The sequence below is a fragment of the Harpia harpyja genome, chromosome 22, assembly GCF_026419915.1.
Source record: "Harpia harpyja isolate bHarHar1 chromosome 22, bHarHar1 primary haplotype, whole genome shotgun sequence".
NCBI classification, from domain to species: Eukaryota; Metazoa; Chordata; class Aves; order Accipitriformes; family Accipitridae; genus Harpia; species Harpia harpyja.
The window spans coordinates 5,180,811-5,205,627 of record NC_068961.1 but is presented as its reverse complement, the minus strand read 5'-3'; the positions used below and the strand labels follow the sequence as shown (position 1 = coordinate 5,205,627).

General features: G+C 36.7%; 1 protein-coding gene across 1 annotated transcript in view; it reads right to left on the bottom strand.

Annotated features, from left to right (window-relative positions):
- The window catches only part of ANOS1 (anosmin 1), a 149,633-nt gene that overhangs the window by 20,517 nt on the left and 104,299 nt on the right, over positions 1-24,817 (bottom strand). Inside the window, exons 7-9 of the mRNA XM_052774008.1 lie at positions 17,583-17,785; positions 14,656-14,803; positions 9,758-9,910 (exon numbers count right to left, since the gene is read on the bottom strand). Of these exons, the coding sequence (XP_052629968.1) occupies positions 9,758-9,910; positions 14,656-14,803; positions 17,583-17,785 (504 nt within the window). The remainder of the gene's footprint in view (positions 1-9,757; positions 9,911-14,655; positions 14,804-17,582; positions 17,786-24,817) is intronic.

The following is a 24,817-nucleotide window of genomic DNA, read 5'->3' as shown; positions in this document are numbered from 1 at the left end:
CTTGCCACGGTTACACATCTATTGAAAATGTCACTAGGTACTCTATCATTAACTTTAGCCTTCTGTGTAACTTTGACAAATCTGGGCATTAATTTAGGTGGGGAGGCTATATTGAGGGTAGGTAATCTGGGAGTCCTTCCCAATTCCAGAGCCAAGGTACAGACCCAGTTTACCCCTAACTGCACACTGGGAGCAGACAGAGATGCAGCTGCTACTCCCTTCTCTCTCATACCCTACACAACGCACGTACAATGCTCCGTCAAGTTCCAAAACCAGACTTTCGTGGTACGCATCATGGCACGCCATATCAGGATGTTGCTTTGCTGACCTGTTATTCATAAAGCTAATGGCATTAATATGCAGCTTCCAAATCTGTGGTTTAAGACTACTGAGTCTATGAGAAAAAGAACAGGGCAAAACCAGGTTAAATGTCTATAAAATCATGTGCGTACGGACAGGGTGAACAGAGCTTGACTGTTTTCTGTGTCTCCAATGTAAGAATTAGTATTCAAATGAAGCTAGAAGAAGTGGCTTCAAAACAAATAAAAAAATGTTGTTCTTCATAGAACAAGCAATTCAAACTCTGGAACTCCATAACTCAGGATTTTTCAGGTGCCCAAAATTTGTGTGACCCTGATGGGACACTGGATATTATCATGGAAGAGAAATGTATCAAAAGTCAATAAATACAATGAAATCACACTGGGCTCAGGAAATCCCGTGAACTAGAAGTTGTCTGAAGCTGGGACAATAATCTGCAGAAGTATCATTACACGCTTGCCCTATTCTTATGTTCCTTTGGATTTGCTTTTGGCCACTGACGGGAACAGAATACCTGTTGGGATGGACCTTTGGTCTGGACTACTATGGATCTTTTTATATTCATTTTATGGTCACAGGAGTAGAAATAACTGGTGTTTAAGAACTCATTATTCATCAGCTGCATACACGTGACATCTTTCAATTTAGATTATAATGTCAGTGTCAGATACCCTTTTTTGGTGTCTTTTCCTCCAACTCTAGTTACTCAAACAGCCCAGTTTCCTTCCCTGTCTGTAGTGTTTATGCAGCTGGTTTTATGGCCATCTTACGAACTCGGCTAATTAAACAATACAGATTAAAAAGAGGCATGTGGAGGAAAATTGACCCAGTATACAAGAGGACACTCGTTAGCTTAAACTACCTTCACCATGAGCATGATGACTCCCTGCTGATAGCTCCCCTGGATCATAAGGTAAATATTTTACTTCAGAACTTCGGCAGGCTAAGAGAGCACTCGTGAGCAGTTATTACCCCACAGCTGATGAAAGCTATCTTGCTAAACTGCAGTACCTCAGTACCTTTTACTCACAGTAGGAATGATAGGATTGCTCCAGGTATGATAGTGTAAGCATGTAAGACAAAGCTTTGACTGAATGTGACCCAGTGATACAGTTTGGGGAAAAGCGGGGAAGAATTGGATGATAAAAAGCTTGCCATTTTAGCCCTCAGTTATTCAGACTGCCTAACAACAGACATTACCATTGACAATCTTAGTGACGCTATATATATATATATTTATCTCTGCATATATATAAAGTTCTGTATTTGTTGTTAAAATAATTAACTTTATAGGTTGTGGTAATACTCAAGAAGTAATAAGAAATGTGGAAAATTGCGTACTGGGCAGACAGATATTATTGAAGGAACATAAAGATGCTGGTTTTGAAAACATATTTTTTCCTGAAGAATTAAAAATCAGGTAGGAGTTTATTTATTAGTTGGCCAGTTAATTTTTTCAATGCCTCAAAGTCAGTTAAGTCTTGATAACTGATTTCACAATGCAATATTGAATGTGTATCTTTAGTCTGACTGCAGGTACTCATCCCACGTAATGACGGTCTATCTTTGGATTGCACACATGGACCAGGTAATTTGCAATTACATTCGTATTTGATCTTTTAATGTAAGTTCAAAAGAAATCAAGCTTAAATTTGTATTCAGTTATTAATTTTAAGAATAAAAAGAAGATTTCTTATAAATGCAAAAATTAAGTCAAATTAAATACACTTTCACGATTACTAAAGGTGTTCTGGAGTATGATTCAGGTCACACTGAGGGCTTGTGAACAGCATACACTACGTAAATTTTAAAGCAAAGCAATAAGTGGATCAACCATACAAAGCGTTAGAACTAGTTTGATGAATGTTCTGGACCAAACCATTGCAGTACAGCCACAACCTGCCCTCAGCAGACATCAGTGGGTGCCTGCTAAGCAAAATCAGTCTTCTGTGCTGTCTGAGCTCTGGGACCACAGAGGGTAGTTCTGATTTGGCTGGTGATATTTGATTTCCTGGCAGACTTTGAATCAGTTCCAATTACATTCCTGGGACTAATTGTTGGGCAGACTTGCCCCGAAGTCTCTCATACCAAGAGCTTTAACCACCTACCCTGAAAGGTATGGAGGTTTGGAAGCAAGTGAAAGGCAACCAGTAACGGGTTTTTGTTGTGCCTGTGAAAACATGAAGAAATCCAGTAAACTGTGCCCTTGAAAAGACTCCCCAATATTGTCCCATTTGCAGGGGAGATGCCACTGAGGTTGCCGCTACCGTAAATGTGATTTTAAAACTTTATTATTTGTTCCACTAATCAATTGCATGCTGTTTGAGAAGTCACACACTGCCTGCTCTACCAAATTGTATTATTTGTTGCTGATGTTTTTCATGACTCCCACTGGCAACATATTAAGTGTTGTTAGCACTTCACCTTTGGACATAAACCAAACAAAACACATGCAAACAAAACAGTTTGAGTCCTGTAGTCAGTTTATAAAGTACAACAAACATAACTGGAGATGGTCAGATGCTCCCCTTTTCATTCTCTCCAGGCAACAAAAAGGCAAAGAGATTCTTCCTGGAACTACATTAGGCCTATGTAAGACAAAGTTAGGGAGGAGTAGGAATCACACAGAGGATACTTCTGACAGGATATTCTTTTAACTCTGGAATAATTTCCCACCACAGTTAAAGCTGACAGCATCACCTACCTCCCCAGGCAGGATGCTGGGGAAGCCCATAGGATACAGGCATCTGAGTCAGCTGTAGCACATGTGGAAAAGCAAATTATGCAATGTCTACTGGTGAATTTCTAAAGAGGTGATCTTGTCAAAGATTCCTGTGCTTGGGGCCAGCTTTACTAATTAAATCCCTAAATACAAATGCACATTATGTGTACCCACACAGCCAGCCTCTACTGAGCCAACGTCTCCTATTCGCATGGAAGTATGAGGGCAGTATATTGGTGTATACTTCACTATAATTAACAGTGAGGTCTTCTTGTTGAAAGAACCATCTGGACCACAGTGATACCTTCAAGTACAAATATTTTGCTGCTTAAATATCGATAATCAGAAAATGGCCAGCTGCTCAAACACTGATCTTACTAGTGCAACAGTTAGTACCAAACTAAATAATTCATTAGCGTTAAGCAACTACTGCTGAATTCTTTACAATAACAGCTAGAAACTCCAACTGGCATTGAAGGGTTTCATTAGCTTCAATGGCTCTAGTTCTGTGCGAAAGGACCATTGGATAACATGGGGAAAGCTTTCCATTATTTTAAAACCTGCCATATGAAATACCTTATTGCAAACAAAGAGTCAGCACATACAGTCACTTCATTTATCTCCTTGAACTAAGTGAAAGTTAATTTTGTTTTCCTAAGATCTGGTTTTAAAAGCATTTGTGGCAGCTTTCTGTTTGCTTTGCCTTGCCTTGCATTTTATTCTTCTATGTAATTTAATTCATTATTCTTGTTTGGTTGATTTATCAGACAATGGAGGATTCTTTGCCTCTCTCTGCCTTAAGTGTTCTTTTTTTTTCTTCTACTTTAGCGTTTACCAGAAACACAAAAAAAGAAGCCTGAAGCCAAGTCTTAATGCGTTTTAAATATTTGTCTTTTTAAGCAAAATCAAGGGGCAGATATATTGATTTTAAATATCTAGAAGTACTTTAAATGTTTAATTTAAACAGGGGGACATAAATGCACATAGACTTCATTCAAAGAAAAGTAAAGGAAATTAAAGCTTTACCTGAGCAAGGAGAGTTACATTATACTCAAATAACAGGCACTAAGAAAACGGTAGTGAAGGCAGAGTAATGGGTTAGAAAATATTATTGTGACATATTGCTTTGGAAAAAAATCATCATACTAAATTACATTCTAATATTTTCATGTACTATAATTATTGCAGTAAATGATGAGAATTGATGCAGTAAGTTCATAAAGAATAATTTCTTTTTCCTTCTGTCTATGGGAAATATCTTATTTTCATACACAAATCTGCTGCAACTTGAAGGCTTTTCAGCTGAAGTCCAAAACCTCAGTTCTCTAGTTGCCAAACCACTGAGGAACAGAGGAAACATAAGGATCTTTTTATTTTCACACTTTCAGTCTTGATTACTGCACAAGATAGTGAGGATCTTAGTTATGCTAAGTAGCTAGTCCTTTTAAGTAGGGGGTTCAGAGTGCATCCATTCTTGGTAATAGATGGTGCTCTCTGACTCCAGCACCAAGGGGTTAAAAGTGGTTTAAGTTGATTCCACTATTTGACATAAATAGGACATAATTTCTAATTTCACACAGTCGAGATGGCCAAAAAATCTGGCCACAAGCAAGTTCTTCTTTTCATTTACAAAAGTGGGATTCATGCTGTCTAAGGAATGTACTGTGTTTCTCTAATCCCAGGCCTAAGTCAGAGGCAGCAAGTGAAAGACATTTTCTTCTTTCAGAAAGAAGCTATTGTATTCATATAATTGCAATATGCTTTTGTGATGACTCTGTCTAGCAAAATTATGTGCATTTGCTAAGCACCTTGTACCGCTTGAAGTGTGGAGTTATTTTTGCTAGCATACATCCTGAAGTAAAGTTATTATTGCCATCATACCGAAGCATTCAAACTGAAAGATTATTTTGGAAAGAGATTTATTTTAATATAAAGTCCAGATCCTACATTCCATTCATGCCTCATGCTTACTGAAGCTAATGGGACTTAAGAAATGACATTTGAAGAACAGGCCTAGCTAAGTCTTTGGCTACCAAACTGTGGCACATTATGATGCACACATATGGAAATAGGATCTTCCATCCACTTACTCAGACTTTAACTCGAACACTGCGTTCAGTTTCTGAGTACTGATAAGCAATCACTTCTTTTTTTACTGTATAACAAAGCCAGTTCAGTAATAGTTTGCAACACCCCCTCTATTGCAGTTGTTGCACAGGATAGAGGTCTGATGAATTCTGTCCAGAGGGATGATAGAAAACCAAGAGCTTCAGCCCCGACGTTGTCATTGTGGTCTTTCACTGGCTTCCTAGAGGCACGTCTGCAAATGACATGGAGGAATACGTCGTCTTCGTAGTAACGGAAGAACTAGCTTTGAATGTCAAGAGACATCACCATACATTCTGGAGATCCTAAAGTACATTGCAATAAACTGCCAGGTGGCCTCTGCAGCCCGATATTCATAAAGGACAAATTCCCTGTCATTCAGAAAACAATAACAACATCTGTTATAGGGCCTTACAGGTAGGACTGAACAACCTGATTTAACTTCAGAGTACTACTTTGAGCAGATGGTTGGACCAGCTGACCTCCAGAGGTCCCTTCTAACTCTATTTTGTCCTTTTTAGAGAGAGTAAATTGGTTCAAATTCAAAAGCAAAACAATTTCTCAGCTAACATAGGGACCAATGAAAGTAAAGTAATAATCTAAAACAACCTTATGAACACAATGTGTTTCTTAAGTGGTCGGAGACTGCAAGAAATCCACACAAGTCTTTTCTTCTGTTTGTTTCTGTAATCTGTGGTGTGCTGTGAGGCTACAGTGTTGGGAGGCAGTACAAAATTCTTCTATAGAGCCATCTTGGTTTTGGACAGAATTAAAAAAAAAAAAAATACTCTCAGGTCTAAGTCGAATGGTAGGGCCACTGAATTCAGGAATACAACAAAAATTTCTGAGCAGCTATTACCATAGAAAATGAGTAACGTTCTTATAAAGTGAAAGACTGCTGGTTTAGTAGTTGTTAAAGTTTTCATTACAGCTAAAAGACACTGTATATCAACATATCATACTGGTTTAAATGTCTTAATCTTAAAAAAATCCAAAATCTAAATAACGTATCTATTTCATCACCACTGTAACCATCTCTTGTTAGGACCATGAAGTCCATCACAGAAAGTACAAAAAAACTTAAAAATCAAACCAGACAAAGCAAAGATTGCTACAACCAATTGAAATTTTGCTTGATTTAGAGATGTCCAACATATTCAGGCTTGAGACTCGTATTTCTTAAACTATTTTTTATGTCATGGGAACTCTTACCATTATCAATATACTTATTTCACATGGTTTCATGATATTTTCTTAATTTTTATTTGTTTTAAAGTCACACCTCCTAATTTAGGACTATAGAATGGTTGTGTTCCTGTACCAAAAAAAAGTGTTGTTTTTAATAGCAAACTACAAAATAATGAGAACATTAGAGCAATCAACAGGGACTCCTGTTTTTCACCCACCACGTAGAAGACAACGAGGTCAATTCCTTGTCAGGAAGGATTTGAACTCTGATTGCCTATCTGCAATGAAAATAGCCTAGACGCTAGGCCATAGAACAGGCTGAGGTAAATTCTCTCTCAGTATTTCCTATTTTAGTTGCTGCACTCTTGTACCTCCTACAACTCCCAAAACACGACTTGAGTCGGTGCAGTTCATAAAGGAGAAAGACGTGTGGGTACAGTTCCCAACGCAGCTGGCTCCAGTAACTGCTGTCTTTCATACAGACAAGACGCAGCCAATATGCTTCTCCTGCTGTGTTCCTTGCACGGCAAAAAAGACTTGCTCTGCAGTAAATTGTCACTAGTAAATTTATAGTCAGTACCTCATCCACAGACTACATAACCTCCAGACTCCTGCAAGAGCTTATAGAAGCTGTTAGCTTCTCAGGAGCAGGTAGCTGGCTATATTTCAGTTTCACATGAGGCAATGGCTCCTGCTGAGTTACTGTTACTCAGAACACAGCTATTTTCTTTTTAAAACAGAAAAGAAAAAAGTAAGCGTGACAAACTGCCGTGTTCTGCCCCTCTTCACACACCTTCGCTATCACTGTTAGTTGTGTGAGAAAAATGAAGGCAATTTCCACCGCACGGCTGGGGCATGTACCGAAGCACCCTGGTGCGTGTGACAGCTTGCTCCCACCACGCGACCGAAAGGGACCTCTGGGCGTCCCCCTTCTGCGACGGGAGGTACACAGATTTGTACAAGATGGGTCAGCTGTACAGTCAGCAACTCGGGAACAAAACCCGTCCATCCCCGGCACAAGGTGACAGTATGCAAATCCATGTCATTTCTAACAGATCTGTGCCATATCTGCCTTTGAAGATCTCCAGTTGTGGAGATTACACCACTTCCAAACACTGTTATTTCCAAGCTATAAAATATTCCCTGACTTCTTTTAATCTTAATTACCTCTTTTCTCGGCCACTGTGAGAATGCTGACTACCTTATTTCTTTTTATAGGCATTTGTAACTTTTACTATAAATATTACTTCCAGGTATGTAACAGGTATGTAATCAGCTCCAGATTTAATGTCAACATTCAAGTAACTACTGTGTAACATCTACTTGATAACCAAGTTACCATCATAATTAGTGGACACCTAGTTCAAGCTATCTACTCTGGAACGAGATGAATATTGCTTTACAGGTCATGATTTTTCCTCCATTAACTGTAGCAGTGAGTTTGGAAAACTACTTGTAAGGTGCATTTCACTAGGGGGGCTGGCATTTTGGTCACAGGACACATAATCTTTGTTCTGGCAGGAAAAGGGCTGAAGCTGGATCGATTGCTCCACTGGGCTGAATCTTGCCTGCAGACTGTGAGTTGCACAACCCAGCCTTACACCTGTGGGAGACATCATAGTCTCCTCATCTTTGAATCTTGTCCCTCAATTTTTTCAGTTCAAACTGCTCAGAATTGAACCTCAGCTCACAGAGAGATGTTAGGCATCCTTAAGCCTTCTACAAATGAGTTGTCTAGGCTCCCTTCTGTACTCAGTAAGGAAAAAAGGCATCTCCAGGGAATGATGCAGCTGCTGCGTGGGATGAATTGCTTCAGAAGTCACCTGCTTTTCTTTTTTGACTATAGAAGGAGCTTGGACAACGAGTTGACATCTCACTTCCAGAAGGCTAAAGCTTGAGGTGATCAGTCCCAAGCTCAGAATATATAAATCTCACTTTGGATAACCAAAAGCATATTGTTAGGTAAACTGAGTATTCGCAATTAAAAATGCCTTAACTTTTATTTAAATTTTAAATTATTCCAGCTTTCCATGAAGTTAGGCAAAAATGAATTATAATGGGGAAAGCTAGAAAAAAGAAAACTAGCATAGCCAAGATATGGACAAACATTTAAAATGTGTATGTAGTCAGGCTGAGCCAAAGCTTGCAGATTTTGTGGAGGAATAAGAATTTGATATAGCAGGGCTAGAAAGGTAACCATTCGAACAGGCAGGCATTTTTTAAGAAGTAAAAGATACCTCTCACAATCCACACCATCCAATGTGACATATTCTTATGTTACGTAGCATAATTGAATGGTTATATAGCCTTTCCTTGTTCAGGGTGGTGCTGCATACACCTAAACTCAAAAGAACTTAAATATTTCTAAAATTCTTTGAAAAATGCCAGAAGAAAAGGTGATTATCCATTTTGTAGCCCTTCATTTCAAACATAAAAATTGAATGGATTTTATCTATGTGCTACTGCTACACGCATAGATTGCTCCAAGTTAAAACACTAACAGCGTTAGCACATTTTCAAAGAAGAGCATATGAACCTGTTACAGCTAAGCTGGAGCAATGTGTAACAATCTATATGCTCCTAGAGGGCAAGAAAGGAAAATCCCTTTTTTGATTTCTGAATCTGATTAGATACTTAAAGTTTATGGCATTTTCCTTTAGACTGGAAGATTTAAACATAAAATTGTTGTTAGATTTTTCTGAAAAACAGAAGGGTGCACGCAGCCTAGCAGAAAACCAACCTAAAGGTTTTTCCATTGGTTGTAGCCAACTATTCGTCCTGTTCTAATTCAAGGTGGCTGATAAAGTTTGGCATAAAGCCTATTGTGGCCTTAACATGAGCCAGTGTAACTCTAAATTTTGTGGCTCAAACTACAGTTTAGTTTTTGTGACACCACTGCATGATTTCCATACATATTCATTTCCTGACTCATTTCTCAGCTGACAAAGCCCAACAAGTAATACTGCAGTGGCATCAGCAGAAAATCCGCCCGGGAACTGTATGTGCTTGAGACCCTCCAACCACACTCGAGGGAGACAACATTCATAGCCACAAAAGCTCTGTTGAACATAAGACCAAATTCTGCTCAGCCTATTTAAAACTTTACAGAAGCAATTTCCACCAAACTAAAATTTATCTCAGCTCTGGGAAGATTCAGTGTCCCAACATGACTGACTGTAATTTTTGGATAGCTGATTCACATCATTTCCCTCTGCCAGACATTTACATATCGATAACAGAAAAAGGAGAGGCAATATTTCACTCTAACGTGCAGGTGAAGCAAAGGAAGGATGGGTGTAGGATTTAACTTTGAATGATTGTACAAGGTTCGTTATATTCTATCAGTGTTTTACAACTCTAAGGCAGTTGATGAGAGTTCCTGCTTAGAAAAAATAGTAGTAAAATAAAAATTCGACAAACCTGTCTTCTTCCAGTAAACTTTGACCTGGAGCTGATTGTCCTGATAGAAAGGAGTTCCAATTTTAAGAAAACGAGTGGTTTTTCTTCTTTGAAATGTGGGGTAAGAATCTACCAGTCCTTTCTGGGGTTTCCCAGCAGAAGATGTCTGTTCCTCTGCAATACACAGAACAATCAGCAATTCTTTATTTAAGTACAGTGCCATATAATGACTATGTTAACAGTGCTGAAATTCAGAAAATAATACTATCTTTATTCCAAATTACCTTATTTCAGTATCTTACCTGAATGAAATTAATGTAAAGAACAAACTGTCCATAATGGTTGAAAAGCATATCATTTGTTTGAAATTCAGTCAAAACAAAATATTTTGGACAGAGAGAGAGAAGAAGATAAATATACTTTAATATGCAAATGCTCTGTATATTTTCAAAAGAATAACAAGGAGGGAGTGTATGTCCCCAAGAACAAGAAACATTAACACATTGACTTTTTAAACAGGCAGAGTATCTAGCAGTAGTTCTGCATAATCATTCATGGTCTTTATATTTGTGCAGCGTTTGAATATACACAAAACCCAAGGATGGCATTGAGTGTAACCCACAGAGTGCCACATGTGGTTATTACATCAAAGTAAATATAGTCCTTTGGTATGCTATGTAAGAACACTCTGGTCAGATTAAAGATCTTTCTTGCCCGCTTTCCTGTTTCCAACAGTGAGCAGTGAATGCTTAGGAAAACATCGTAAGAGCAGAATTAACTTTGAGCAATTCCCTTGGTGTTATGTGCCTAGCTTCCAACAAGCAACGGTAACGGGACATCCCTCATCAAGCATTTTGTCTGACAACAGTTCATCAGCATTTAGCGAGGCTGACAGTATTTCTAGATATTTTCAGTTGAAAAGGCAGCAATGCTGATTCAAACAGCATTTTCATTGCATACTTGCAAATATATCAGTTCTGATTAAGAGGACAGTATTTGCATCAGATTAACAAAAAAAGCTGTATTTAATTCAATAATACATCTAAATGAAAAGTAAAGTTTCTAATAATTAGGAAGTGGCAAATTATTAACTACATACTTGAGAGAAAGAGGGAAAGACTCAGGTTTCACTAGTTACCATGAGAAACATGTAAACTTGAACATTGTGCCCTACATGTAGCTTCAGCTGAAACCCACTTGCTTTTTTGCCAAATTTTACTTTGTCAATCTTTTGCTTAATCTGATACAATTTTACATTTTCTTTGCTGGTTTTAAATTAAAGTAAAACTACCAAACTTAAGCAAATTCTTTTTCAAGGTAACCATAATGTTTATGCTACCTAAAAGGAAATCAAAAAGTGATAGAGAGAAGTACAAACTTAAACCTATTAGGTATACCTCAGCTTAAAGTACTTTAATTTTACTAAATCCCTGCTTTGCTGTTCTCTGTTTGCTCCACTTCCAGAAAAACCAGGACACCAATTTAGAATATTTCTATATAAAGATCAAGAGAGAGAGTCTTGCTGCATTTCCCAGAAGTGAGGCATACAAATATAGTGAGGCAATGTATTTCTGAGTGTGGGGAAATATAACGCCAGAGGGCCAAGGTCAAAGCTCACAGAGGTCTGTAGGACTAAATTACTTCAGCGGGTTATGAACTATTCTCTATTCTGACAATAGGAACAGACACCTAAAAAACCAGAGCTTAATTCCACAGAGAGCAGAGCAATTGACAGTGGGACTTCAGCAAAATTGGCATGTTGCTTCTGGAACTACTTCCCAAAGGCCATGGAAGTCCCCAAATAAAGAGGGGGCGTGAATGCCATGTCCTAGATACTATTTCAGGCATTTTTTTTTTTTTCTTTTTCATATATCTCCATCTGCTTCTGAGTATTCTCAGAAGTACCTCAAGCAGGACTGGCTCTGTACCTAAAAAACTTCAGTGAGATTCAGAAGATGAATTTGCATCTCCTCCTGGAGTAGGTTTTATTTGCTTTTCTATATGTAAGCTATAATTTAGCCATTTTTTTAAAATGCCCAGAAAGGTCCACATACACTTCTCAGCAGAGTGCTCTATCCACTAAAATGTGTGATATCAGTGGTTTAGGCTCAAAGAATCTTGAATCTTTTACTTCATGGCTTTAACAGAAAGGATGTTCAGATTTGTCTATAAACTTATTATTGAAGTACTCTACTGTAAAACAAATATGTGTTTTAGTTGTCGCAGGCACTGATTTGCAGTTAAAAAGAAAATACTGCTCATTAACTAAATGGACGTTCATAACTTGAACATAACAGTCAAATACTTGAAGTATATGAGAAAACAAAAATATTGCTCTTAGTATAGTATTACTGTGGTTTAAAAAATAATACAACAATTAATGAACTTTTTAGTCCAAAAATGTCTCCACAGTGAAGTGAAATAAAGCACAAGGCATTAGAAAGTCTATACCAATTAGAAATTAGTAGATAGCAGACTTTCACAGGAACTACTGATGGTTTCTGAAGTAAAACAATCAAGGAGAGGGCAGATTATCCAAGCAAAATTGTGGAAGGAATTTAAATGCAGCTGTGATGATGATAGGAAATAGATGCCACTGGAGTGGACAGAAAGTGATGAAACCACCAAAGTCAGACATGAGGTATAAGGTAAATGAACTCCATTTGGTAGAGGATTTGTAATAAATCCAGCGAAAGGGTTTCTCACAGTAAGTACAGAATGGTACCAAAAATGACACAGTCCAATCTCAATTACTTAGCTTCAGTTTAGAGGGTTTTTGTAATACAGAAAGTTTTTATTTACTATCACGCTTGAAGACTGTGATGATCTCACCTAATGTCAGGACTAGCAATAAAGCCTGACAAACATCAGTTGATTAATTATCCCTGCTCCCAAGAGAGGAAAGTTTATAAAGTTATTCTCATAGTAAAATCAGAGAAAGAAATTCAACAGCTTGCCCAATGTCACTTTGGCTAGGTGTGTATAATGGCACCTAGAATTTTGTCCCAGTTACCAGGACACAGCTCAGCCTCAGCTGAAATCCAGGCACCAGCCTTCTCCTGTGACCTGATGTAAAGTAAACTCAGTTACATGTTCTTTCTCAGACCTGTGACATAATCTGGTGAAATGCCAGTCAAGATGACTGCACTGAAACTAAACACCTTAAAGTTTAGCACTGAGATCCAGAACTTCACAGAAAATTCTAATCAGAAGAAACAAGAAGACCAGGGCAGGGTGGAGGGTGGGGATGGGTGTGAAAAAAAAAAAAGAAAAATAATTTTTTGCTTGTGTATTTAACAAAATGTGCTTTGAAGAAAAAAGAAAAAAAAAGAAGCAAAACCAACAAAAAGTTCTTAAGAAATACTCAGCAAAATGAGAACATCTCTCATAAACACCAATGATACACTTCTAGTTGAGCTCAGTGGCTGAGTGTACTGGAATTAAACACCTAGTTCCCACCGTAGTTTTTCTTCTGTTACATCTCCTGTGTACATACAGAAAAGAATGGAAAACTAAATGTGGTGACTCAAAGCAGCTTTTGATATTATGCACAACCCTGCAAACTAGGTCACTTTTCTAGGGGATGACAGAAAGCACAGGTACAATCGAGGAGAGCCAGTATGGAAAGCGCAGAACTCTTATATTCACTTATATTGGGCTTCACTGAGGATTTAACCCAAACTTGCCTGACGTACACACTGTGGAGATTCAAGCTCATATTCTGGTATGGATTTCAAGCAAAGACTCAGTTTATTGAAGAGATGAAAACCTGGCCCTCTGCTGTCTCTTAAGATGGACCAAAAAGGTAGTAAAAATGAGCTTAATATGGGAAAAAAGAAGGATCTTCAGGTCTGTTTTATCTTCTTGGTACATTAAAATGGGAAGCAACTGGAGATATGAAGGTCTGTCATAGCTAACAACTACTTTAAAATATTTTATGTACGTCCAAACTGAATATGCTTGCAGAAGGGTCCAACAACAATCGCAATTGATTAATTAGGGTGAGAGTAATTGCAGTTCTGTTATGAAAATGGCAAAAAGTAAAGTTTAAACTTTGAGTGTACTTTAAATGAAGAATGTAAATGGATGAAAAATGAAATGGAGTCAGGACAGGATATTTAAAATTATATTCTTTAACATCTTATTATCAGAATTTTGCTGTATTGGTTAATCAGAGATACATCAGCAGTTGGGGCAGTAACTTGGTATTGTAATTATACAAAGAGCATTTAACTAAGACTAAGGATCATGGTTTACTTTCAGATTCAGATGTGCTTTTCAACTACATTATTTAGCATGGGAGGTTTTAAAGAAGATCTTAACAAGAGATAAGCTGACATCTTAAGATGTCAAGATTCTAAGTTGACTGTGGGTCTTCTGTGTGCAATAATTTCTTCAGAATTCATTGCTTGTTAGGCATGGAACATTTTAGATTCCCTACTAGAAGAGTTATTGTTTTATATCAGTTCATAGTAGATACGTATTTGTGTGGTCCAAGAATCTGAATTAATGGGCTACTCAAAATAGTCAGGATTTTGAAAAGCATTGCAAGCTAAAACTGTCCAGTTAAGACAAAGACACAGAAATGGTTTTATTGGAGCCACTGACAAAAATAGTAAGTATTTATACCTGTACTGCATTTAAAAAATATTAACACAACAGTCATGCAAATGCTTCCATTTTCATTTTATTTGTTTATTTCAGGTGAATAGGATCTAAGAGGCAAAAACTGTCACCAATTTTTAGATAAGAAATTTAACATTAAAAGGTTACTCAACTTCACCGAGACAGGATCGCTATGATATGAAACAGAAAGCTTCAAGAATTTTTTTTTTAATTTGAAAAATCATTATATAAAACATTCAAATTCCAGATAAAGAAGAGATAAAGCATTCAGGTGTTTGAATACAATTACTCACTATTATTCCTGGTGTCCTGAGTTGTGCTAAAATGGAGAGAAACCTTAGCACTTTTTAGGCGTATCTGACCCCAACGTGTTACTGCCTGCAGTTCTACATTGTAGTTGCTGTTGGGTTGGAGTCCCTCCAGGACCACATAATTTTGGGCCTATAATAGAGAAGGATAAATATACAAAGTAGTTATAGTATTACTGAAACACAGGCCCTTATTAAAAGCAGGCCTGTTATCTTAGGCACACTACTCTTTTAAAATTAGAAAAGAAAACTCATGTATAAATTTCAACAGAGCAAAATTTCCCTTCTTTAAAAAATGTATTTTATTGGACTCTTTTTTTCTGTGTAATTTTTAAAATACTAACCTTCCTGATGTTTACATAATTTTGGCAATTACTTGGCAAATACAGACACCTCTTGTTTAGTTCAAAACTAAAGGATTTTTTTTACATATAGCAAGTTTTTTTCTTATGCCAAAATTATTTTAGCCAAAGAAATTTAAACTTTTTATTCCCCAATTTCTGTGTTAGCAAAGCAATTGAAATCTTTTTCTAGAGACAGTCAATCTGAGGACAGCTAAAATCCAACATTCAGAACATTTGTCAATATTTTCTATTTGTTTCAACTGTTGAAAACAAAAATTAAAAAAAAAAAACAAACCCATAACCAAAAATACAGTTTTCTGCTATAGAATGGAAAACAGAAAAGAAAAAAAAACACTTTCCATTGTCATGGAGGTGTCTTAAACGGGGAAACATCAGAGTAGGATTGTCATACTCCAGTCAATAATTCATAAATTAAGGCAAGTCCCATGATATTGCAAAGAAGGGCCAAGGCTTCTCAGTATTCTTAGATTTCTAAATTTTCTAAAATGTATTTATAAAAATGCCCTTCTAGCCCATATCTCAGACAGAAGACATTACTCCATGTTTTCATTAGAGTACTCTGTGCCTCTGAAGTTTGACAGTCAAGCCAGAGTGGAAAAGATAACCACGTACTGCCATATTTAACACTTCAGGGATTGTCAGAAGCATTTCATATCAATTACCTTTACTTGTTTTGTGCTGAGATGTTTATAATATTGACTATAATGCTCAATTAACAGTGTTAATACTGTAGTCAAATTATTTGAATGTCTACCTGGAATGATTTCATATGGCAATCATTATAAAACTATTTGGACTAGACTACATCTAAAGGTAAAAACTGGGTAAAAAAAATCTTCAATGATCTTTAAAAAATAAGACTTTTCCACCTTTAATTTTTTTTTTTTAAGTTTTCTGCAGTTTCAATTTTTAGACAGAAGAGTTGCTACTATAAGTTGTAGTTCAAAGGACTATTGATTAGCAATAGCCTCAGGAGCGTCCTGTGGGGGAAGTTTGAATCTCACTGGCATTGCCGTACAGTTTCATGACATGCTGCAGAGGAAAAAATACAATGAGCCAGAAGTAATATGAAAGATATTCTAAGAGCCTGCTTTTTCTCTGCAATATGCCTTGGCTCTGCTGGATTTCCCTATATTCAAGGTCAGAACTTGGTCCCGATTACTATAAAGTTGTATATTGGATCTATTTTAACATATTTACACGTAGGATGTACCCTACGCAAAGTGCTAACACAACATTAAGGACCCAGCTCAATTTTAAAATTCTCTGGGGTTTGTGATTTAAGGACCAGCTTGTAGAGAGAAAGCTCCCCTGTATCTTTAGGCTGTAGCCTCTGCCATGTAAATCTCTAGCCAACGGCAGCTCTCCTGAGAAACACAAACTTTTCCACCTAGCACAGTCCAACCCTGCTCCTATCTTGGCAAAGTAATTTTTTAAAATTACAAGAACTATCTTTCTTTTCGATGCGTATTTACTTTTTTTGTTTTTTTAAAGTATTTAACTGAAGTAGAAACAAAGAACCAAGTTATCTCAGCCCCTGAAATTACTCCACATTGTCTACATTTGCAGGAAAATTTCCTTTTCTTGCCTGCCCAGCACAGAGCTGGTGGTGATGGTTCTGCAGCCTCCGGACCCTGACCACCCAACAGTTCCCATGAGAAGGCTTGGGTCCAGCACGTTCCCACGGTGGTCCCTCTGCTGTGGCCAATCTGTTGTAGATGAACTCAGCACACAGCCTTCGTTGCCTTTATTTCTCTCGGGGTTGGCGACTGAGGGACAGAGGGAACTATAACGCTCCGGCTGTCATTCGTCACAGGGCAAGTGGGGAGTCGGAGCCAAAACGCGGTGTTAACATAGACGTGCGACCAAATTCTCACAAAGTGTTTATTAAGAGCACTGAGAATTAAGTTCAGCATGTTATATGTAATTGATTTCTATTTCTATTAACTACTTTAAAATAATATGCAATATGCTTAAGGATACCACAACAGAGAGTTTTCCAGTAAAGCAATACTTGATACATCATTCAAGAAACTCAGAGGAACTTGCTGCTATGGAAAAATATCACATCTTTGGTACAGCAGCTTACCTGAAGAGTTTTGAGTTTGTTTTTTCCTTGGACATATACTGACTATTTAACGGTTATTCTATATGATAGTGTCACAAGTTTTATTTGCATACTGAAAGAACAATCTGACAGATAATGTTAGCCTTCTTAAATAAAACAAGCACTGTATCTTTAAGAAGCACTAATAAAATAAGCCTGAATTTAGAGGACAAATAGCATTTAACTTTCTATTCATCTCCCCCGCAATATCTTATAGTATTTACCTGCATTTTAAGGCTAGATGTCTACTTCTCTCCCTGAGTTCAAAGACAGAGATTAAGAGATCAAAATTGTCTATGGGGTTGGTGATACGAAAAATTAAGACCTCTACTTTACCAGCTGCTGAAATCATTGCAATTGATCACATATTTTATCCTTACACTCTATTTTGTGCCAGAAATAAGCCATATTTCTGTCTCATTTACTATTTTCTTTCTTACCCCATCGGTAATCTTCCTTCTCTTTTTTTTAGCTGGGATTACATATTTGCTATATGTCCAGCTCCAGAAGACTTTGTAGTGGTGCACGGGGATATCAGGCTCTTCTGGAAGATCCCAAGTAATCACTACATCTACACTCCCGTCATTGTTTGCACTGATATTGGCAATTCTGATATTAGATGGAGCTGGTGGAGCAGACGGATCTGGAATTTAAAACAAACAAAAAGATTCTAAACTAAAGATCATCTTCAATAAGGTAAAGATCATCTTCACCTTATGTATTTACCAGGCATACACAAACTGGATTAAACACTCTCAATACACTGAAGAAAATTCAGGCAAAAATTTCCCATAACTGATATGGCTTCTTGTAAATTGTAGAAATTCAAGCTCTACTGAAATAAGAATTAGGGGTTAGCATCTAGTTTCGTCATTATTCTGTGTTGTTGATAGTTCACAAATACCACAAAGCTTTATCAAAATGTACTAGACTATCAGTCTCACTTCTGTCATTCATTACTTTACATATATAGTGCATGTGAAACATTTGTGTTCTACAAGTGGCCTGGTATAGTAATCACAGAATTGTATGGTGAAAACTGAATATTTTTTCGGTGTTGCCAGACAATTCTCAGATGATAAAATTATGTTTCTACATGTTGAATCTTTCTTCAAAATTCTAGTATAGATATCTACCACCATAGGACATAAACACTTCCTTAGAATAAATGTAATTAAGATGTAATGATATATTATGGTGTCATAGAAGTCTACAGGGTTTTTAGAACAACAAAAAGCAATTAGCTACCCCTGTGATTTATTTCCCTATTCTGGTTTAATTTCTGGTCAATATCAACTAAAATATTATTCCTTTAGTTGTCTCTGTGCTGACCCTAGAGTCAAGAAGGACACCTGACAGTCAGAGGTTCCAATATTGAACCTTTTCCAATATTGGATGTTAAGTCCTCCTTGTGGACCTACTATATAATATTCTGGCCCTGAGTAATGTGAATCAATGGAAATTTTGCAACTGGGCTTCTGAAAGTACGCTTTGCTATTTACTAACTCCTACTTTTTAATCTTACATTTTTTTAAATGCCTGTGGTAGCCAAACATTGGTAAGAAAATTTAAGGAAACTGCAAAAACAAAATTTAAGTAAAAGTAAACAATGTGACTCAAAAAAAATTAAAAGTATATCAGGCAGAATAAAGGAAATGCATAGTAATTAAGGCATGTTATGAACCTGTAGCCAAGAAAAAACAATCTGATTGAAAAAAAAATTTCATATAACTTTTTAGCCAAATGAGCCACCACTTATTTGCCAGAAATAAAACTGGAGGTGTGCAGAGGAGACAACAGGCATTCATTTACAGCATGGTTCACCCGCATCTTTTTATAATAGTAAATGAGCTGTTAAACAAACTTTCCAGGCATACTAAGTTCATCAGATAATCCCTATGACAAATGGTCTCACTGAAAAATACCATCATTTAGGTCATGCAAACTGACACATTCAGAATTAATAAAGACAGCATTTCCTTTTTAAAGATCAGCACATGTGAAATAATGGGTTATTCCTGTTATTTAACAGGACTCTTGGTTAAATGGTAATGGATTCCCCTGTTTCCTCACACATATAATTCAACCTCGCTTTTGGCTATAAAAGTTACAAAGCATGCTTGAGTTTAAGAATACTGCAAATTTAACTTAATTTTCAAAATAATGAGAACTCCTTATTTTTTCTCACTTGTTTTTTAATTAGCTTGCAAGCCAGTGCCCTTTATTTTTTTCTGGCTTTGGAGAAGCACTGTCCTTACACTTATTTGCTTACCTGTGAAGTAGCCAACAACTCCATCTTAAAGTATACAAAGCTATTTATACTGGAGGGGATAAATTTAAGAGGTTAATTTAGTTAAATGGTTTGTACTGTTCTCTAACACAACTTTTCATTTACTTCTATAGTTTAATAAAATAAGCACATATAAAATGAAATTTAGGTACAACAAATATAAACAGAATCATGATTCATAGATCCAAATTCTTTCCTCTTCACTGATTTAAAATGTTAGGGGTTTTTATGTTATATGACAATGTACTATGGCAATAAAACATTTATAACCTGAAGCGCAATATGATCATATTACCGTAGGTGAATTATTCAGGTTATCATCTCCCAGAAGTAAGATGCATCATGTATTATGTATACTTAACATTGGATAGAATTAAAATGTTTCAGAGAATGTCTTCACAAATATTCAGATATAAGCAAAAATAATTCTAACCATAAAACATGTTTGTCTTCATTCTGCATCTATAAAAGGCTCTGAGAGTCATTAAAAAAAATGAAAAGTTAAATGAAATAGCTCTTCTGGACAAAGTGTATTATACAATTAAAAATATTTTACAGTTCCATTCACCAATTTTTCACAGGTCTAAAAGCAAATGACCAAATTTACATTCTTCCTTTTCAAATGTTTCTGTTCCCATCAGAATGCAAGATAGTGTGTCATTTTCTTTGTATAAAGTTAGCGATTGACAAGAACGGAGCTTTTATATGTCTCAGAATCACAGGAATTTGGGGTTTTTTAAGGTAATTTCAAACATCCCTGTTTTTCCAGTAACATAAGCAGAAAAAGAGAACAGTAAGGAAGAACTATGTGTATACTGAAACCAAGAGGTCATTTCTTCTGACTTCTATAGCACTAGCACTTCACCCTGTACTTTTTATAATTGCACAGTTTATTGAAAACATTACTTTATCATTAGCATTTCTTCTGTGTTCACTAGAAACAGTCCAGGCAGCAGACAAAATGCTGATCCATATTTAAAAGAAAACCCAGTAGTGTTTCTCCTTTCTTATGGGAGAATGTAAATGTTGTCTTAAAAATCATTGTGTGCTACAGTTAAGGAAAGAAAGAACATCCTCTTAAAGGGAATATACATGTGAAATAAAACAGCAATGGCAGAAACATTTTCCTAAGTGCCCCCTTTCTTCAAAGTCTGTCTTTTGCAAGCCTCGCAAATGTCATCCACAAAAATGCCTTTGAACAGGAGAGTCATGGTGGTAGCGGCAGAAGACAGAAAGGAAGAAGATCAGCAGCTGACAGACATCAAAAGGCAAGACATTTGAAAGTGCCACATTTTCTAGAAGAGCTTTTTTAAATCTAGTAGACTTAGCTGGAGAAAATAATAAACTAGAAGGATGTAAGATGTCAAGGATGAACAAAACTTAATTTATTGCGGTTTTGCATTTAATCATCTGAAAAAACCCTGTCTGATTGTAAAGACACAACAGTAAAATATTTCTTGGATTTGGGGTGTATTACCTGAAATATGAAGCCACTTAGTGAGCATTTCATACCACCTGAGGAGCCATACCATAGGAAATATTTTAATACAACTATGTAATTTATTTATTTATTTCTATATATTTCTCTGACACTCATCACTATTACAACTGACAGAACTATCATTTTGTAAGCCAAAGAAACAACAATATTAATATTTTCTTTCATTCCAAAGGATTTTTACCAGCAAACAAACAGGTGAGAAGGAATAGCAGCAAGGCAAGATACTGTGATCTCTGTTATTAACAGGAAAAAAACCCAAAAGACCCAAAACCCACCCTCAAAAAACAAAACAAAAAACCCAACAAAAAAAGCAAACCAGACCTCTCCAAAGCCCCCCCCCAAAACCAAAACCCCTTAAAAACCCCCAAACCAAAACACTGTTAAAGATAAGAGCATGCTCCTCCATAATGTATGCCTGCCAGGTACCAGATAACAGATCAGTTATTTTTTTCTGATTTTTTTAAGCCTTCACTATTGCATTATTGAATGGAAAAGTCATGCTTCTACAAGGTGCTCTATTATGCCTATGTCTGTGCAGACATTAAAAGCAGGGTACAACTCGTGCTGAAATACTTCAAGGTCTAATAGCTGGTACTGGATTATAAAGCTTTTATACATAAGGTGTTTGTTACCCTGACAATGAAGCTAAACTGGCATTCTGCTGACTATAAAGCTAACAGCCGTTCTACTGTTAGTCTTCATATATCTGTGATCCCTTTGACTGACTGCCCACATGTATAATTCAGATACATGAACACTAAATTACTGCAATGGAAACTACTGCCAGTTTTTCAAATGTAAAGTTCTGAAATTTTATATACACAAATTTATCTGAGTGTTAAATCAAATTCTTTGGTTTGCAGAAAGAGTGATGCTAGTTGCAGCTTTTCCTTTGCAGTTTATACTATAACTCAAATAAAATAAAAGTCATTATATATATACTAGAATTTGGCACAGACAGCTGTCCGCAAATCCAAAAAAATTCTGGTCTCAGCAGTCTGACAAGTAAATCACTTCTTGCTGCTAGAAATGATAGCTTCATTAGGTCAAGGCTGAAGCTGCTGTTCCAGCACATGGAGTAAGTACTGCATTTGTCTGGATTGTATCTGGCTTGAGTATACCCAAAGGACTTAAATTCTTGTCTTGCTGGCTACTTAGCCATCACAAGCAAAACTCTGTCTCCAGTCCCCAAAAGGGAGGTTTCCTTGCTGCAAATAAAAGAAAAAAAGAAAACCCTCACATCATCACCATTTCAAAATGCACATCTTCCCACACTCGTATTTGTAACATGGTGATAGACAATTTATATTTTACGAAGTTCTTTCAATCAATAGGATCTGGAAGCACTTTGCAACCTTAACAAAATAGTATGGGCAAGCTATACACAAGAATCGCATCATACACTGCTGCAGTGCATCCGCTTTGGCTTTAAATGTGGCAACCATAATGAAAACAGTAAATGATTTGGAATATATGTCAGAGAAGAAAATAATGACATTGGAACCAGAATTCTCATTCTGAGCTGTAAAAGTGATAGCAAGTTTGACTCTAATTTAAACCCTTTTTTATAGAGCTTTTTTTTCTGACTTAAAATGGATCTCCCATTGCTATCTTTTAAACATTAGACGTTCCAACTCTAAAAATCTGCTGAAGCTGCTCTACAGACAAGTTTCCAACCATTAAACAATTCCAAGGCATAAGCGGGGCGACTGACTTTGCCCAATGGAAATGGCACACATAAACCAGCTGTGCAACAGTATAAAAAAATCATTGGTCCCAAAGGAGCAACAGAAAGAATTTTATTGCCGGGAGTGGGTGTCTGTTCTGGTTTTACTAACACTCAGTAATGTATGCATGAAATCACATCCAGCACGGTACTTACGTGCTGTGAAAACAATGTTGTCTGCTTCCTTTTGCTTGACAATTTATCCTGTGTATGCTAGCAACTGCCTTCATGTTGAAGATAAAAAAGTTCAGCAGAGGTAGAAGGATCAGATGGTTTGGGCTCATTGTGTTCATCTTATAGCCTCTTTTTGTCTTGGGAAATGGCACAGTACCTAACTACAGACCAGCAAGATAATATATGGAAATGCCTAACACTGATCCCTCTAGCTAACTGTGGTCTCCATTACTAAGAGTTCCTTCTCATCATAAATCATGAAAAGCTAGAAAAAATGAGCCTAAAAACTCTTACCCAAATGCAACACATTAAAAGTTTTATTACTAGTGCCGAGCAGCTTCTGACCAGTTGGGTTAGGCTATTTGGTGCCCGCTTAATGGGAGAAATGCACGGGCAGCTTTTCATCCAAGGAGACTCATTTATGGGTTGGAAGAACAGTCCTCTCCAGCTTCCTGAGAGAATGAAGCAGCTTGGAGAGAGCCAGTCAAAATATGAAAAGAAATATATTTGTACCTTTGGGGATCAAAAAAGTTCTGCCAGGCATTTGTTACGTTTATTTATTGCTGTTATTGCAAATTGTTGCCACTCGGTTGAAGATCAAAAGGAAAGCACACACAATTTAAAAACCCTGAAAAAGTGAAGTGGAAACCACCGTCAAAAGAGCAGAAAGTTTTGATCAATTTTAGCTGACAGTATCAATCTGAAAAGCCATGTGCAGAGTTCTAGTTCTAGGAAAGAACCCACTCTCCTAGGTGCAGTATTCTTCTAGACACTCTGCTCCAAACAGATAGGTATAGTCTAATCTGTGTTTCTTGTAATTTTGGAATCGCATTTTGGCAAAATGAAGCATCACTTCATTCCCTGTGAAGGGCCATGCCAGAGAAGCACATGCAAATCCTTCATTTCCTTTATAAAAAAGAAATAAACAGCATAAAAAAATTCTCTCTGCTTAAGCTCTGAATATTTCATGAATTCTCTCAGCTGTGTCACTTTGATTATTTACAGATTAATGCCATAAATGAACACATGAGGCAGTGTAAAACAGCTAATAAACCTTCACCTCAAGTGTTTACACTATAAAAGCATCAAAAGCTGCAGTAGATAAACCCTCAAAACACAGCTAGATGAAGAATGGTAAGCTGGAATGCTTAATGAAATACTCTTCCTGGTTTTGTCTTTTTCATGACTGGGAAGTTAAACTAATTTAGATAATAAGAAGCTTTATTTAGTCATAGAAAAGTTAATGAAAATTACATACCTCAGAAGACGGAATATTATTTTGAGTAAAACAAAACGGTACTTTGCTGTGCCTACTTAGAGATCGTATTTTTTGCATTTGCAAAAAACACAAAATAGTATAAAACAGTATGGTGGTAATGAGACAAAAAGTCTCTCTCCAAGTAATTACAGCACCAATGTTTTTTAATGTTCTTTCTAACAGCTTAAAATATTTAGTGACAGAGATTTTGTGGCACCATACTCCTCCCTAGATTCAGATTATATATCATGTTTGTCCTCCTTTAAAGAAAAAACAAACCCAAATAATTTGCTATTCGTTATAACTTATGAGCAATTGGTAAAAGTTCAGCATCTTGTGTGAGAAACTGTCTCAGGAATTGCTGTCATGTTTCCTGATCAAAGGGTTTCTTTTTGAAGAAAACTTCTGTTAAGTCTGAAGAAGATAATAATCTTCTCTTGGTCTTGGCACAACAGGGTGAACTGAAACAGCACAAGAACTAATGTGAATTTCTGTCCACACTTCACATAAATGTGGCACAGACAGTCAGCAACCTTCTAAAGGTGATGTGCCAAAGTCCGCTTTCCTTTTCCAAACTGGAGGTTAAATGTGCCTGTAGGAGCTCAGCAGGGGCCAGCAGATACTGGCACTTAAAAAACTACACACATCTGAGCAGCAGTTTCTTGCCTCTCTGCCAGGCAGGGGCTGCCACTTCCCACTGAGCTCCAAAGTAGTAATTAAATGTCT